The sequence below is a fragment of the Pagrus pagrus genome (genome assembly GCF_965226575.1).
Source record: "Pagrus pagrus genome assembly, chromosome: 17".
Taxonomy (NCBI): domain Eukaryota; kingdom Metazoa; phylum Chordata; class Actinopteri; order Spariformes; family Sparidae; genus Pagrus; species Pagrus pagrus.
Window position 1 is genome coordinate 16,382,542 of NC_140201.1, and position 16,697 is coordinate 16,399,238.

At 41.0% G+C, this 16,697-nt stretch overlaps 1 protein-coding gene across 2 annotated transcripts in view; it reads left to right on the forward strand.

The window, feature by feature from the left end:
• vps50 (VPS50 subunit of EARP/GARPII complex) overlaps window positions 1–16,697 on the forward strand; it is a 101,424-nt gene that overhangs the window by 57,847 nt on the left and 26,880 nt on the right. Inside the window, exons 17-23 of one of the 2 annotated variants that reach the window (XM_084379808.1) lie at window positions 1,399–1,489; window positions 2,926–3,111; window positions 5,191–5,309; window positions 6,907–7,013; window positions 8,390–8,511; window positions 12,679–12,756; window positions 13,262–13,342. In XM_084379808.1, the coding sequence (XP_084235934.1) occupies window positions 1,399–1,489; window positions 2,926–3,111; window positions 5,191–5,309; window positions 6,907–7,013; window positions 8,390–8,511; window positions 12,679–12,756; window positions 13,262–13,342 (784 nt within the window). The remainder of the gene's footprint in view (window positions 1–1,398; window positions 1,490–2,925; window positions 3,112–5,190; window positions 5,310–6,906; window positions 7,014–8,389; window positions 8,512–12,678; window positions 12,757–13,261; window positions 13,343–16,697) is intronic. The other variant, XM_084379809.1, reaches the window with a different exon arrangement.

A 16,697-nucleotide genomic window follows, 5' to 3' on the forward strand; every position in this document is an offset into this window, starting at 1 on the left:
TTTCTATTGCTTCTGGGTCATTACCTTGGTCATGTGACAATTAAATGTTATCGCTGTTCCTTCACTAGGCTGATAGGGTTGACATGTCAAGTACATGGATCTGACATATGGTAGATGAAGCTGATTCTTGGACAGCAGGTTGTCACACAGTCACATCCACCGGCTGCCTTGATTGTACCCTGATCACAGCATAACCCTCTTTGAGTAGACGTATAATTATACTGCAACACTCACTGAACTGGGAGCACATGACTTCTTGATTACATAACCACCTGCCAAGCACATGAATATGTATTCATATGCTCCCACACAGACACATCATCTGAGGTGATTTGCCTTGATCACCATTGTGACTGCCTGTCAAAAATCTTTGATAAGATTCTTAAATATCACTGTCCTGACAAGCTTTATTCCTGTGACACAAAATGGCAAAGGAGGCGGGCAGAGAGGCGTGATGGGATACATATTTAGATTAAAGGTGATCTCTGTGTGAGATAGTTATCAGAACTGAAAGAGAGGGTAAGAGGTGACAGGAAGAGAGGAGAGGAGGGGGTTGACACCAGATAACATAATGAAGGCTCACACATACTCATCCACACTGTTGGCCAGGAGGCTTCCAGTGTGCATCATCTTTACATTACGTTTGATTCATTTTCCACCCGGGTGTCACACCCAAAGAGATTACCCATCAGTGAACTTTGTCTGTCATCTGCCAGCAGTTACACACTCAGTCATCGCAGTGGGTGTATTGTTGGCCTGCGGGTGCAAAGGACATAATGACATTGTCAGGGTTCAGATATGATAAATATCTAAGAGCTGTGCCATCAGTGCTCATTTTCTCTGAGTGATTGAAATGTTTTCAAAGTTTTAATGTCCCTTTAATTGCCGATGCATCACATTGGAGCAACATAACTCCCGAGAACTGAAGCAAAGTGGACTGCTTGAATAAAGTTCACTGAGCCTAATGTACAACGTTGAAGTCAGTCATTTGATATCCCTTCTTTATTTCTGCACCACAACACTGCGCCGTCTCTCAATGTTGTTTCACATTCTGTCACTTCTCATTTTTCAAGCACCTTTAAGACAAGTCAGACAAAGTACCACTGTGTTTGACGTCAACACACCCCCAGACATTTCACACAGAAAAAGGCCCAATATATGACCAGGTTGGCTGTCTTGAGCTGTGATACATCTCACACTCACACCACACATAGACACTTCTTCCTTTTCACTGCGCATCAGTGACCTTTACAGCACATTTAATCAGGGCTCTCAGAACACAGGAGATGCCGAATATATGAAATGGCACCAGGTCAGGAATGGACTAATGTTCTGGGTTCTAACTCTTTCCTCTTCTCCGTCATCCCCATTCCCTTTCATCCCTTCTCAACCTCTCAGGGCCCGACTGGAAGAGCTGAGGATGTTTCTGGAAAACGAGACATGGGAGCTGTGCCCGGTTAAGTCTAACTTTAACATCGCCCAGCTTCATGTGAGTAAGAATCATATCACTGAGGCGAGAGAGTGAAGCGACCCTAGCATTCATTTATTCTACACTGTCACTCATCACCCACCCCCGCCACTGTGAAATTTGCATAAGGATATGAAGCGCAGGGAATCCTGATCAATGATTTCTGTGTGTATGTGGGTGTGTGTGTGCAAACCTGCGTATCAACATAGGACGAGGGAAGTTCATAGAAAGTTATATAACACTGAAGACGATAAAACAGCTCTTTTCCCATGTGGTGTGTATGTTAGAGGATTTTATTTCACACACGGATGAGCAGCAGTTAAAAATACAACCCTGAACATCACAACCTAAAATAGATAATATACAGTACATCCAAGCCAAATTATTGTAGGTATCCCTTGGGTATGTACTATAACAGCTCAAAGGAAAGATCATTGTGCTCACCACATGTTCATGCTCAGTTCACCTACTGTAGAAGCAGAAATGATAAATGGAAAGAAAGAGATGTCAGAAAGATAAATGGAGTTAATTCAAAGTCTGATTTTTCATTTTCTCACACGTCTTGTTTTTCCCTTCATGCTTGAGAACATTTTGCAGCAAACACACATGCCAAAGAATCTTCATAATAAAACCCACCGCCATGAGAAGTTTGTAGGTCTGCATTACTCGATGGTAAATAGGCGCTGTGCATGATCGCCTGGCTGATGTAAAAATAAAAAAACATTAAAGCCTGCTTTTTTGAATGCATGCTTTTTTCAGATATCTGAGACATTGCTTTTTTGGGACTTTAACCCTTTAACTCCTTCTGGGCACTGACATTGTATAGGATTTTAACATGCTGCTAGTACTATGAGACATACATAGATATGTAGTACATGTGTCATTAGATTGGACTCATCAATTTTAAAAAAGAATGGCCTCTCTTGAAAATAACATTTACCATGTACAAAATACAACTGAAAATGGATTAAAATGTGCTGATATCAGAGCAATAAAATTCTTACCACTTTGAAATTCTTATTATTTGGTTGTCGTTATATTCTAAATTGGGAGTCATGCCCAAATTTTGATTGCTGAGTCTGTCTCCTATCAACCTTGTTGCTCTGTCAGTCTCTTCTCAAAACTACATCCCAGTGCGGGGAGGATCCATTTGAAGTGTTTTCAGTTAATGAACTTGGAGCATTTCCCAATGAATAATAAAATATACAGGGTGGTTTGATACAGCTACACGTCAACAACCTCAAGGACAGCCCATTGTTGAAGGTCAATGACTTGAAAGGGAACAAACAGAAAAACTATGCAAGAACAAGCAATTGGCATTGCAAGCAGACAGTTTGCTTGTGTTTGTTGCCTTTTAGCCCAAAGCAAAAAATGTTTTCTGCCCATTCAGGATTGCTAATTTGCAAGTGCAGCCATTAATAATTTGCAACGTTTTGTTCCCATCCTCTCCAATCCAGGAGTTTAAGTTCATGGGTCAGTGTCGTTCTCCGTCCGTTTCGCCGAGCAGACAGGCCGCGTCCTCGACCGGCCCGGCTCAGGAGGAGCTGTCTCTGTTCCAGCAGTACCTTCAGGAGGGAAACCCCTTTGAGATGCCCGCCGAGCACAGAGAGGAGGAAACGGAGGACGTGCTGGCATCTAACGGGGTAAGTGATAAAGAACCATGTTTCCAATTGATTCCTGCTTAAAAATTTGTAATTACTTGTGTTAGTGTGAGTAGTGTGTTGCCCAGTCACTCAAACAGCTGCAAAAGCATATTAAAGCTCAAGCACAGTGGGATTTGTGTTGATTTATTATTGTTCATTAAATACAATGTGGACTGTGTACAGATCACGTCATCATACACAAGTACTTCTAATTATCAAGGCTACATGTTGCCTATTGTCACCAAACGAGTTTCCAAAGAGTCAAGTTGATCAATTGAGACATGATAACTGTGGGTCATTAAGTGGTTTATAGGAGCCTTCAAGCTGTCCCCACCAGGGCCGTAACAACGTGTAGGGCCAGCAGTGCAGAACCTGCCATGATTATTATAGCAGTTTGACACATTGTCTGACGTGCAATAAAAGCTGTTAAATAGCAAATGTAACCTTTGGGTAGATCAAGCAGCAGGATGAATTATAACTTAAGAGTAGAGTTGTATGTAATAACAAATCATCGATGTCACTAAGTCATTTTTCTCACCAAAGAATCACTCCCTAGTATGCTCTTTTTGTGGAGGATTTATAATCCATCCATCCACTCCAGTATTGGAATATTTTTTTATTTCTTAGAAGCACATTTTCTACTCTGTTACGAGTTAAATATAAAAAGGCAGCAGTTGACCTGAAAAGAAACGTTTACTGCCGTCCAGTGAAACTACCCGGCCTGCCACTTTAGCACCATACATAATTGACAGAGAAGAGAAATCGCTATTCTCTCTCTCCGAGAGCCGGTTTCACTGCACATTAATCAGTATACTTTGTGCAACTTCATCTTCAGACCAAGAAGAGACCAGACGAGCTTGATTTTGGGAGAGAGTGTAAGCCTCCTATCTTGTCCAACAACTGAAAACAAGCACTTTCGCTTGCCTGACAAAATCTATATTTGAAAAGATAATGGGCAACCATTATACTAAACAACACACAAACAGTGGCTGCTGTCTTGAGGAGAGTTATAAACATCCCAGTCTGTGCATTAGCAAGACCCTGTTGGCAGCTACGATTGTCTAAAGTCAGGGTCCTCTTGTTCCTTGAGGAGATTTAGAGTCTTTGTCATCACACACACAAATGTATCGCCTCGTTGACCGGAAACTGTTGCACCAACTACTCTGGCTTCATAGTCTTGAGTCGAGGGCCGAAATGAAATAACAACTTCTGTATAAATGCTTGTAAGTCTCATATGGCACTCCTCAGCTCCGACATGTTGTCACACCACAAATAAAAGAGAGAGAAGAAAACCAATGTATCCTTTTAAAGCTTCTGTAGGGTTCATCAAGATAGCTATAGCCTGGATAAAGTGATCCACACAATATTGTCTTATACTGTGGCTGTTAAACACATGTGCTCCTCCTCTGACTATGAAAAGTCCCCAATCCGTTAGTTTTTCCTGCAAGGCCTGTTTTTTGAAACAGTATTACTCTTAGTAATAAATAAATAATAAAGGTGGTGCAACACACTGCCCTCGCTTTTTTTCTATCTGTATGTTTTCCTTTCAGGCTCAACATGAAACGCAATATTGCATCTAACATATCTAACCTATAAGGCATGCAGGAGCCCTAGCCTGGGTCGCTCCTAAGCTTGTAATCCTCTCTATATGGCTGCTATGTTGAGCTTGAAGTTAAGGACAAAGAAAATATTGTCTTCCGGGGGAGGTTTAACCAAACTCTGTTTTTCCTCCTGAAGAAAGTCGTTTCATGGTTAATGCGCCAACTGGTGCTAAAAGATTGAGATGTGACACTTCCTTTTCAATAAAATGTTAATAAAATGATTTAATCGCAGCTATTCAACACAATTTGGTTTTTCCGGTTTGTATTTCCTGTTATTTTTAAAACCTTCATGGACCTTTCATTTAAGGGTGTTATCTGATGAACAACAGTGACACGATTTCCCCACAGCATCAATTTTCCACACTTTTCTTCCAGAACTGGAGAGACTTTGACTTTGTTTTATCCCTTTTACTCAATTCATCCGTGCTGTATCTCTCCTGTGACATTCATCTGATCTTTCTCGCGCCCGTTTCTCAAGTACGAGTCAGATGAGCTGGAGAAGAGTGTGTATCAAGATTACGACAGCGACAGTGATGTCCCAGAGGAGCTAAAGCAGGACTTCGTTGATGAGCAGACGGGCGATGTCCCCCTCAAGAGGTCAGTAGCAGGTCAAATTGTTTTACGAAAAGCAGAAGACACACAGCTACGTAGTTTGTCCAAGTGTCCCTCGTTACTGTACCTTCACTCTTTTATAAAACATAACATAAAAAGACACAGAAAAGACGTAGCTCATGTAAATCACAGACACAAAATAATATTATCTGCATTAATAATTGTAGCTCACCTCTGCCTCACCTTGCAAAGCAGGCAGAAAGCTTGTACAAAGCTTTTTATCTACCAATGAAAAATTCTCTTTCTTCCCACCTCCGCCTACGTAATGGGTGACTAATGAAGGTTAGTTGCAGTTTAATAAAGGCGATGCTCCTCTGCACCTTGTGTAAAAGGATTAATTTTCAATTGAAACAGAAATTTGAATACAGTTGGGGAAAGTGTTGTATTTTTTTTTTAGTAGTTCATAGTATAATTAATGGTAACAATTAACATATTATAGCTGTAATTTTGTTTTTAGTTTTTTTTTAATAATTACCATTTTCATCGTTTTTGCTATCTTTTGTTACAGGCCTGAGCTTGGCAGATTAATAAACAGATACAGAGTAAATCAATAAAAGGGAGAAAGTAAAATAAATAAATGAATAAATAAACCAAATAAACTAAAGAAAAATAAATAAATATGAAAAACACACATTTGTCAAAGAAATATGCAGTTTACACATTTTACACACTAGTGCGACATAAGAATCATTCATAGAGCAAATAAAAGAAGGCCTCTGGAACCTTCCATTTCATTGTGCCGCTGCCTTTTTCAATTAAGTCAAGTGGCTGTAATTATTAACACCCTGCTCTCAAATAGATATGTTGTGCATTACAAATAACCATAAACATGAATGCTTTTGATGCAGCATGGTGGATTTTTGAATTTTATAACCCTCCTTGTTCAGTTTCTTGTTTTTTTTCAGTAAAGCGACAGTGTGTGTGTGCTGTACTGAATTATGAAGAACCTAGGATTGTGCGTGTGCTTGTATTAGTGCATATCTGAAGATTTGCCCTCAAAACAACACATACAGTAATATTACTTATTCAGTAGCTCCTCATTACAGAGGCATTGTTAAATTAATCACTTCCTGTCATCCAGTGTCTTACTACTGGTATTGTAATCTTTTTGTTCAGTGTCGAGCCTCGTCATTTCACCGGTCTGACGTACTTGATGTTTTTGTTCTTACTCTCACCGCATTCACCTTCCTGCTCGCCATTTGTATTAACCTGACATTAGCCTATAGTCACTTAAATGCTAATTTCCCATTCTTATAAGCAGGTATCACTCATGGATAATTATTGAATGGGTCTCATGGTCACATCCAGAAATTAGAAGGCCCATGTAATGATTGCTGGCTAATATGGCTCGACGATCAGAGTCAGGCTGTCTGGCGCTCCAGGATCACCAGTTCAGAGACATCACCACCTGGGTCCTTCTTTGTCTCCTGCATTGTGTAATGGGTTCTGATTGATCAATTACAAGCCTCTGACCCGCACTAAGGTTTTGAACCTGGCCGATCGTTGCTGAGGATTAGTGATGTTAACATATATTACTGAGTCTCTTCATTTCTCATGACTCTGGCCCACTTTCTCTCTCCAGCGTGTCCCGCGAGACCATCAGAAGCAAGAAAAAGTCTGACTACAACTTAAATAAGACCAACGCTCCAATCCTCACCAACACCACCCTCAACGTCATCCGGCTTGTTGGTGAGTCCTGCACTCGCACACATACACACCTCCACCACTTAGCTCTCCTTGAGAGGCAGCCTCAGTGGGGGTGCTCTCTAGCCTGCTGAGAATTCAATTTATTCACATGTGACGCAAGCAGGTAGTCACGATCGGCACACTCAGGTGTCCACTGCTACCTGTGTGACTGAGCCACACTTATAATGGTTAGCCTTTCGCCTTTTGCTCTGACCTTTTGCTTCCCGAGAGGTGCTTACACATCTCTTTTACGAGTCTATGAAAATGTCGTGGCCCTTCCTTGGCATGGCGTGCCCTTTGGCAATGTGGCCCTTATGATGTGATTTTCATGTGTGAAAAGGAATTAGACGAGGCAGTTATCTCTCCTGTGTGGGTTGTATGGCTGAATAAATCTTATGCTGCATGGATTGGTCTCATAAGTCAGGCTAATACAGATCTGCTACTATTCTTAAGATTTCAAACACTAAAAAAAAAAAACCTGTTCCAAGCATTTTCTAGTCATACTTTAAAACTTTCGTGCTCGTACAGGATAAAGAAGAATCCTTGTTCTTTTTTCACACCATTGGTAATATTGATTTATAGCCATGTGGCAAAACTGTGTGAAAAGCCAAAGTTTTATTCGAAGCAATCACTTCTAATTCACTCTCTGCAGGTCTTTGATGGAATTAGATTGCTCCCCAAGTTCATGGTGCAGAATTCAAGCGAAGGGGCGTGAAAAATGAGAGTGTGAGAGAAATAGTGCTGTCTCAGTGGCAAAGCCAGCTAGATTGAGTTTATTTCTCCTTTTCTTGCCTCCATTCATCAGTTCTGAGTCAATGATAACCTTATTACAGCCCTGTACCTCTCTCCTCATTGCTTTTATTACCTTGCTGCTAAATTAAATCCTTGCCCTCAAGTGTATGCAAATGCAATGTGTTCCTGCGAAAGTTCCTCCCTAAAGCATGTGGTTCCACCGTGATTAAGTAACTGTAGTTTAACTCTTTTAATCTCCTACCAGATGTACTTAAGAACAGATGTGATGTGATTAAAATGGGGGCAAAGAATCCCCTTTCCTCAAACTCCCTATCTCTGTCGCAGAAATACTTTTGACACGACCAGTTTCCCTCATCTATCAAACTTGGAAGAAAGAACAATAACTTCTGCCTGCCTTACATTATATTATGATTATTATTATTATTATATCAATGTAGTTGCTAACACTTTATATTGGAGTTTACATATTAACCATTAACTGTTGCTTATTATCATGCATATTAGTAGCATATTTGCTCTTTATTACTCATTATAAAACACTTCATAGTGCCTTATTCTACATGACCACATATATCTACATGACCTCAGCTTCTTGGTGGCTGTATATTTTTCTCATCTCCACACAGGGAAGTACATGCAGATGATGAACATTCTGAAGCCCATCGCCTTCGACGTCATCCACTGTGTGTCACAGCTCTTCGACTACTACCTGTACGCCGTCTACACCTTCTTTGGACGCAATGACATGGTACAGTATTTTTGAATCGCTACGCTTCCGTTTGATTGAACAGTGTATATTTATGTTGAAGACCAATGAGTAAAACACAGACAGGTTACCACACACACAAGCATAGTGTGATTAAGAATAACTCTCCATTAGATTTTAAATAGAGAAAAACACAGCTGCACTGGCCTGTTCGTGATGATGGTACGTGTCTCTTGAGCGTGACCACAAGTAGCTGCATGTATCTTATTGCTATAGTGCCGTGGTACATCACTGCTGGACATGAAAAAAGCGTATTGTCACTTCTAGCTTTATTCTTTATTGTTTAATAGGATCCCCATAAGCTTCTACAGAGTAGTCCTTAATCCTCCTAAATAAAAGAAATACAAATCAAAATCACACTGAATCAATGGGAGATGGGAGCAAAATTTTGAGATTATAAAACAAATAACTCTACACAAGAAACAATGAACAATGGCTGGCAAGGCATAATCAGATTTTTTAGACTGTTTGTAGTTACTCTTTACAGTCAAATTTGCTCCTTGTGACTGAATCAGTTTTTGCCATTTCTGTTGCGACTGTTCAAATGTTATTGTCAGTTTTAACATTTGCGACCAGCTGCATTTCATCAAACTGTAAAACAGACAGAACTCATAACCATACCGACCACCATAGATACAACAGTGTCATGTTATTTCACAAGCATCTGTTGACATTTATAAAATACGCCAACGCATACAGTACATTGTAAAGACAGATGTGGTTGGGAGGTAAATGGGAAACACTTCAGTTATTTCACTTTAATAAACAATGAAATGCTTTATAAACACTTATTAAGCACTCATTTATTGTAAAGTTGCAATTCATGTTTATAAACCTGTACACTTGCTTAATAAATGTGTACCAGCGAAGGTGATAAAATTGTTGCTTTTCCGGAGAGTTGACACATTGATGTCGGGAAACAGGACATTGGCACATCCTGATGTCGTCATGTCCACAGGCATCGAGATGCTGCCTTTGTGCGGGCTTACATAGGAAACAGCTGGAGTGCTTTGGTGACCTACAGGTTTAAGGTGCCACCAGGGTCAAGCTTTTCACATCTCTCTGTCCCCTCATTTTGGATCATATCTGTGTTGTATTTTTTTAAGTAAAGCCATAAAATATTGAACAAAAATACAATAAACACAACAAAAAATAAAAGTCAGTGTGTGTGTTGTTCCGTACAGTGCGACTAAAAATAAAGAAGTGAGTCAGTCATACCCCACAAGTCATCATAAGTTTTGTCTTTGTTTTTGTTTTTTTGTCATTGCAATGCTGCAGTTACATAATATTACTTCTGGTGCTTTTTATTTCTAAATCTGGAGTTCTGAATTATTTATGTTTATTAGATGATACACAGTGAGACAGAGAATCACTGCTGCTTCCATCTTTTCTCATTGCTGTCTGCCTCAGTAAAGATTTCAGTTGAACGATAGGTTACAGTTAGCGAGCCCAGTCGCCCCCACTCCATCTGAAGACTATCATGTCATTTATACTGCGCCTCACAAAGGGAAAAAAAACAGCATTTGTGTCAGTATCGCCCTCAGGGAAGTGGTAATGATAGCAGCAAAATGACTTCCGTCCCATCAAGGTGGAAGAGATAGAGAGGTTGAACGCTCTGCGGGGGCCGCTACACTACACATAATAGGTGTGTGTGTGTGTGTGTGTGTGTGTGTGTGTGTGTGTGTGTGTGTGTGTGTGTGTGTGTGTCATGGGGAGATGAGAGAAGGTGACACACTGGTGAGTTGACAACTTGTCAATTGGTCACTTTTCTCATCTCAATCTGCCCAACGTGGGTCCATGTACAGTATGAGTGTGTGTTTCTATCACATCATTCATATCACTCCTTTATCTATATCACCGTCTACATTACACATATACCGTGTGTCATTTTTCTCAGTCAAGCCTGCTCTTTAACCCTTTTTTTCCCTCATCCTCTGTGCTCTACAGTATCCCTAATCTTAATGCTCTTTTCACGCAGCGCTGCTTGTCTTTCATCCCTCCTGTTTTTCTCCTCTCATTACTCCCCTGCCACTCTTTATCTGTCTGTCTGCATCTCTCTTAAACTCTCACTTTCTCTTTTTTCCACCAGTCCTCATTAAGTGTAATTTCATGAACCCGCCCATTTCATGAACAGTCTCGCTCAAAGAGGCACCTACAGGAAAAATGCTAATGTCCCCATGAATCTTTAAATAGCTGATGGAAATTACTATGCACATATGCTGGTATTCTGACCTAGGATCTGCTCTCTTTACACCGCTGGAATCGAGATAGAGCTGCACAACTTATATGCTTGAACAGTAATGGGTGACATTAATATTCAAAAGGGTAAATACCCCATTATCTGTGTACATTGGCCCTGTCAAGTCAAGCTGCACTATTGACTCTGTCACGCACGTGCTAAAGATGCATTATGTGCCATGCTAACGGATTCTCCATCACCATTAATAACCAGGCTTTTTTGCTCCTCGGACTGACAGAGGCAGGTTTACTAACAGTTTTTTGGAAAAGTGATAAATAGACGGAAGAAGGATTTTGTAAGAAAAAGAGAGCAAGACAAATGCCCTTTAGGATGAGGGCAATTAAAGGGGTGCTCCAGCAATTCAGTATTCAGTCTTGCACTTGCCTTAAGTTTGCAAACATAAAAGAAACAGATTTAAAAGTGAGTCGTCAAAATTTTACATTTTCGTCTCTAGTACAAGAAATACCCGAAAACCCCTTAATCCTACATCTCCCATAATGCAGCTCAATGGCATCTTTCATTAGACGCTTCCTTCCTCCAACCTGTCCAACCTTTTTTTTTCCAAACACCCTGTGGCATTACAGTATAAAACTTACTTCTGAGGTGGCAGTCTATACAGTGCGTACAATATCAGTGAGAACAAAAGCAAAAACTGAAAGTAAACACCATCCACAGCACCTCCCCTTCCCCACAACACACGACAACCCACGTGATATCCACAGTCTAAAGACTTTCTATTAAATAATGCTATCCAATGATCCCCACCAATACTAAATCCAAGGGAGCTACCACACATATCAGCAGATTTCGACACAGACTCCTTCAGTTTGGCTTGCATTAACTCATATGAGGCACATCTCACATGTTGCCTGTTGTCATCAGATACTGACGCTTTGGGTTGGCAGATCAGGTCGGACACCAGCTCAAAGCATCAGTATTTGACGGCCTGGAGATGAGACTGGACAGAAACAATCTCTCTCCAGGACGTTACATTTGTTGCTCAGATTAACCTGATGTCATCATCAGGGTTATCCCTGATGACATTGTTGGGCTCATTTTTCCAAACCTTACAAAACTCCCTTCTTAGACACAGAATCAAATATACAGCTCATTTCAAAGGCTGTCAAGTACTAATGGCAACGATTAAACTGAACTTTGTGTGCAGAATCTGTGGGATGCCTCTTTAATGTGTTCATTTGTTAACAATTGTCTTACCATTTTACCATGTGCACATCTGTACAGTGCACACAAGTGAACTTCTCCATGGCAACTGTACTATTGTGGTAGACAGAACAGCTATTGTATTGTTTCCTTTTGTATATACTGATGTCAATTTGAATGGCCTTCACTGCTTAAGATGCATTGAGTTGAGCGTGACCCCATTTATATCAAAGGTTTCAAGAGCTAATTTGGAAGTTTCTAAAAATAGTTGGTCCAACTTGAAAGCTTTGGAACATGTTTGAAGTTGAGTTTTGAGGAGCTTTGAACTCTTTTTACAGTTGGAGTCTCTGAAACGCAGGCAATCAGGACAAACACACTAGTGACGCTTCATTTTCAAACATCTCGAGCTTCGTATCACATGTGAGAGATGTAAAAGTGACATTGAAGCGTGTTTCAACTTCAGGAAAAGTGCAAGTTTTGCGTGGACACAAAGAAGGCAGCTTTAATGTATCCTGGTTACAAGGACACACCAATAATCAGATATTTCCTCACTTTACCTGGCTGATGAGCAGTGTTCCCAAATTAAAGACCATTTAAATGTGAGGCAATGGTAGTGTAGAGTACAAGAGTAATCCCACCCACTACCTCCATTAAATCTAATTCTGTTTGTTTGCTTCTTTCTTTATACTGTCTTGTATTTCACTTTTGCTTCCTGTTTTTCCTTTCTGCTGTCCATCTGTCATCCATAGCCCGTCCCAAGCCCATCTTTGCCAGCTCATGGTGGCAGAGAGGCGGGCACTACCAGGGTGGTTGGCCCTGCTTGCCTGGTAAGAGTAGATCTCTGGAATTAATATGACTAACATGCAAGGTTGTCCCCACCTTGTGCGACCAAAATATAGTCAGCGCTTGTTGTGGTGTGGTTGATTTGAAGCCTTCAAGGTGTGCGTGATATGCTCTTTCAAGTGACATCAAGCACATCTGAAAGCGATTTCAGAATCATTTCGATGTTGAGTTTGCTGTGCCTTCACCCTCCCCGCCCTCCTCTTTTTACCTCTCATCTGTCATCAGCTGTAGCCGGTGTGATTGTCTGATATTTGATGTCTGTTCCTCCCAGTTCCTCCTCCTTTTTTGGATTAGAGTAGACTGACTAGAAGCAGTAAAGTAAAAATCCTCCCGTCTCTGACTACGTGAGACGGGAGCAGATGTTTGCCGTGTGTATGCGTGTGCGTGCTCTCACACTCCTCTGAAGTGTGTGTTCTTATAAAGGGAACGGTTTGTGCACGGTGCAGACACTTAACTGTGTGTGTGTATGTGTGTGTGTGTATTCTACAGTATGAGTCATCGGGCCTGGGCCTTATCAGCAGCAGACTGAGAACCACACTGAACCGGATCCAGGAGAGTCTCATTGACATGGTAAGACTGAAGCTCTCTCTCTCCTCATCTGTCTCACTTTTTTCTTCTCCTCGCACTTTTTCTTTCTCTTTAACCATCGCTCGTTACCTCATCACCTGTCTCATTCCCTGACACAAACATGCTCACTCTCCTCCAACCCCTCCATCCTTATGTACCTCTCTCCTCTTTATGCCTCTGTATTTTTTTTGTCCATCCACTTTATCCATCCCCGCCATATGTGTGCCCACGGCCCGTGTCACCACAAAATGCATTATGGGTCATCATTATCTGGCCGGTGGTCACTCACACGTACACACACCTCCCTCTGTTTAAGTGGCCACACCAGGCTGGATGTGTGTTATTCCATTAGCCTCAATCACTACTCTCTGCTGTAATACTACATAGTGACAATTAGTCCGGTGCAGGCCACACACTCTGCTCTTTTGTCTGATAGTGTATCTGTCCCCAGTCTGTTGCGTGGTAATACAAGTGCCATCTCTCGCTTCTGCCTTTCATTTGTCTCCATATCAGACAGCCTGTCTTTGGCCTGTGCTCAAAGAAGCCATGCTTGGACTTTAATGCAGCCCTAATCTGCAATGCCACAGAAGTTTGGCTCCCCTGCAGGCAAACATGAAATTCTGTCGATGTTGTTGGCTTGTTTAGTGAGAAAAAAAAAAGAGTTGTGTCTCTTGAGTCTAATTATGGTAGATGTGTGAGTGAATGCTTGCTGAATTTGAGTCGTTCTGCCTTGAATTCAAATATGGAAACTCAACTTTTATTAATTCAAAAATGTAATTTACATAATATACTGTATGTCCGTCGTGTACATTATTATTCAGAAGTGGCTGGTCCTGAAGCTCCATAAACCAAACAACAGTAGCTCAGCTTTGATTTCAGACTAATATTAAGCCCGGAGCTGCTGTATTGGAAAACAAAGAGGCAAATATTGCCTATGCGTAGCTAAATTAGATTTTTATCATATGTCACAAATTGTGACTCACAATACTCCATCAGCTGTGAAAATGAAAAAGAAAATGTACTCTTTTCCCACAGTGAGTTCCTGAGTAATGTATTCCTTTTTTCATTTTTTGAGAATCTGTGGAGCTTTCTGTACGTCAAACTCAAATATAATTGCTAATTTCATCCGTACGCTCACATAACACCACAGACCAGGCTACAATTATCAAATGTGCCATTTAGTGTTTTTCTTTTTGGGTCTGAAAAGTTTCTAAACTTTTAGAAAAGAGCTCGCAGTCACTTGATTGATGTGTCCCTTACTTTCTGTCATATATATTTAATGTCACAATCTTAGATTTGTACATTGAACCAAAGTTTCACATATTGAGGTTTTTGTATATAAAAGGAAGCCCTGTGAACCACAAAATCTTTCTTTATTGGTCATCTCCTCCAGGCACAGCATGCCCCCAAAGTACAGGGATACTGAAGTGATTTACAGCAGCTCAGACCAAGACTCTGATCTGGATCATATGTTATAGAGAAAATATTTTCTGGTTTCCCTCTGCTCACAAGCACTGTTTGCTGCCCCTTAGCAGGCTTGCAAAAGGTTGACTTATCAGGAAAAATTAAGCTTTTTGGGAGGGGGACTTTGGACAGATGGGAGCTGAAACTGCTTGTTTCAGACGGAGGATAAACTGAGGGGGCTGCATGAATGGTCAGTATTTAAAAAAAAAAGTTTGAATCATACAAAGCTACTCTAGTGGAGTTGTAGAATAAGAATACTGAGGTGGAAATGAGCATAATAGGTCCCCTTCAGGTGACTGACTAATAATCCAATGACAAGCGGCCATTTTAGCCATCAGCACCAGTGTCACCTTTAATGTATGTCTCATCAGAATGTGAATGGAGTGAATTGTTTTCCAACCAGCATCACCTTTGCACACAGATATAATTGGTTGTTTTCACACTGACTCGAAGCACCTTTTAAAAACAAAACTTTATATGACAGCATAATGGCATTTCGACTGTGATGCTGACTACTTAGATGTGATGTTTATGGGTCGGACTGAGGAGAAGGAGAAAAACTAAAGCAAAATAAAGCAGAAAGGCAGAGAGAACGGAAACAGATAGAAGTTTGAAAACCCATAAAAGAATAATATATGATCCAAACTTTAAATTGTATTAAGCAGTGTGATACACCGGCATGTTTTCTTCCCTTAGGGGGGCACTATAGAAACTATTTACACCACGGTGATTTCCTGGCGAAGTTGTGAGCCATTTTCAAATGTCAGAGAAGCTTGGTGCTCGGCTACCGGCTGAGGAAAATTATGTCTATATCCTCTGCACTGTTCAGATGGGCACAGACGGACAAATGGACGGGGATGGCGAACGGAAGAGCGCAATGCACTGCGATGTGTGTGAAACCTTTAACATGTGCATGCTCACACACACAAGCATAATTATATCACTTTGTGGCCATCACAGGCGGTGTCCTCACACTCTGGCTTCGTAGCTACACACATCCTGTCTCTAATGTATTGGCAAATGCTTTTAGTCTGCCCTTTTTCATATGCAAAACTATTTTAGCTCATCTCGATAAATCATTCAATGTTGGAAAAATGCCCTCTTTTCCAAACTAATACAGCACTCCCACTTTTTTTCCCCCTCTCTGTCTCGCTCTCTTTCTGCTCCTCTGTGTTTCGCATCATGATCTGTGCAGATAAATCTCACCGAAACGCACTCTTCCATTAAAAGTGTTGATACGTATTGAATATGTAAAGGAAGAATTTGCTGTTAGGATATTTAGAACAATTTATATGCAGTTTCCAGGATTTGATTAGATGTGGAGGCATATGGCTTATGAACGCCCTTTTTTTTAAACATAGGTGACGAGAATGAATGCGCACGTATTCATGTCGAGTACACAAATGGACTCCCTCCACCTGCATACAAATATGCTCACCCACACACTCCAGAGATTGCAGCAGGGTAGACCTCATTTGTAAACAGATTATAAAGTTAATTGCACACTGCATTTCAATTGAGCCGCCGAATCCTTGCGGTTTTGTTCCCCTGATTTGCCGTCACAACTGTTTGATCCTGAAACCAATGTGCTGCTAATGACTCCGAGTCCCATATGAACGGCGGCGAGATTCCATCTCATCTCGTCTCAGGTGCCGAGTGGCTTCAGCTCAAATTGGGAGCTCCACTGGGGAATAAAAGTAAAAGATCATCCGCTCGTTTATTTTCTGTTTCTCTGCCTACGTTATTCTTGATTACCCCTCCGAAACCCCTGCCGTTCGTCTGGGTTTGACGGCCTCCATTCCAAGTTCACTCACTTTCTGACTCTGAATATTTCATCAAGAGTGTTTGGAAGGTTGTGAGGTTGGGGAAAAAACTTCTGAGAGTGGCAGAGACG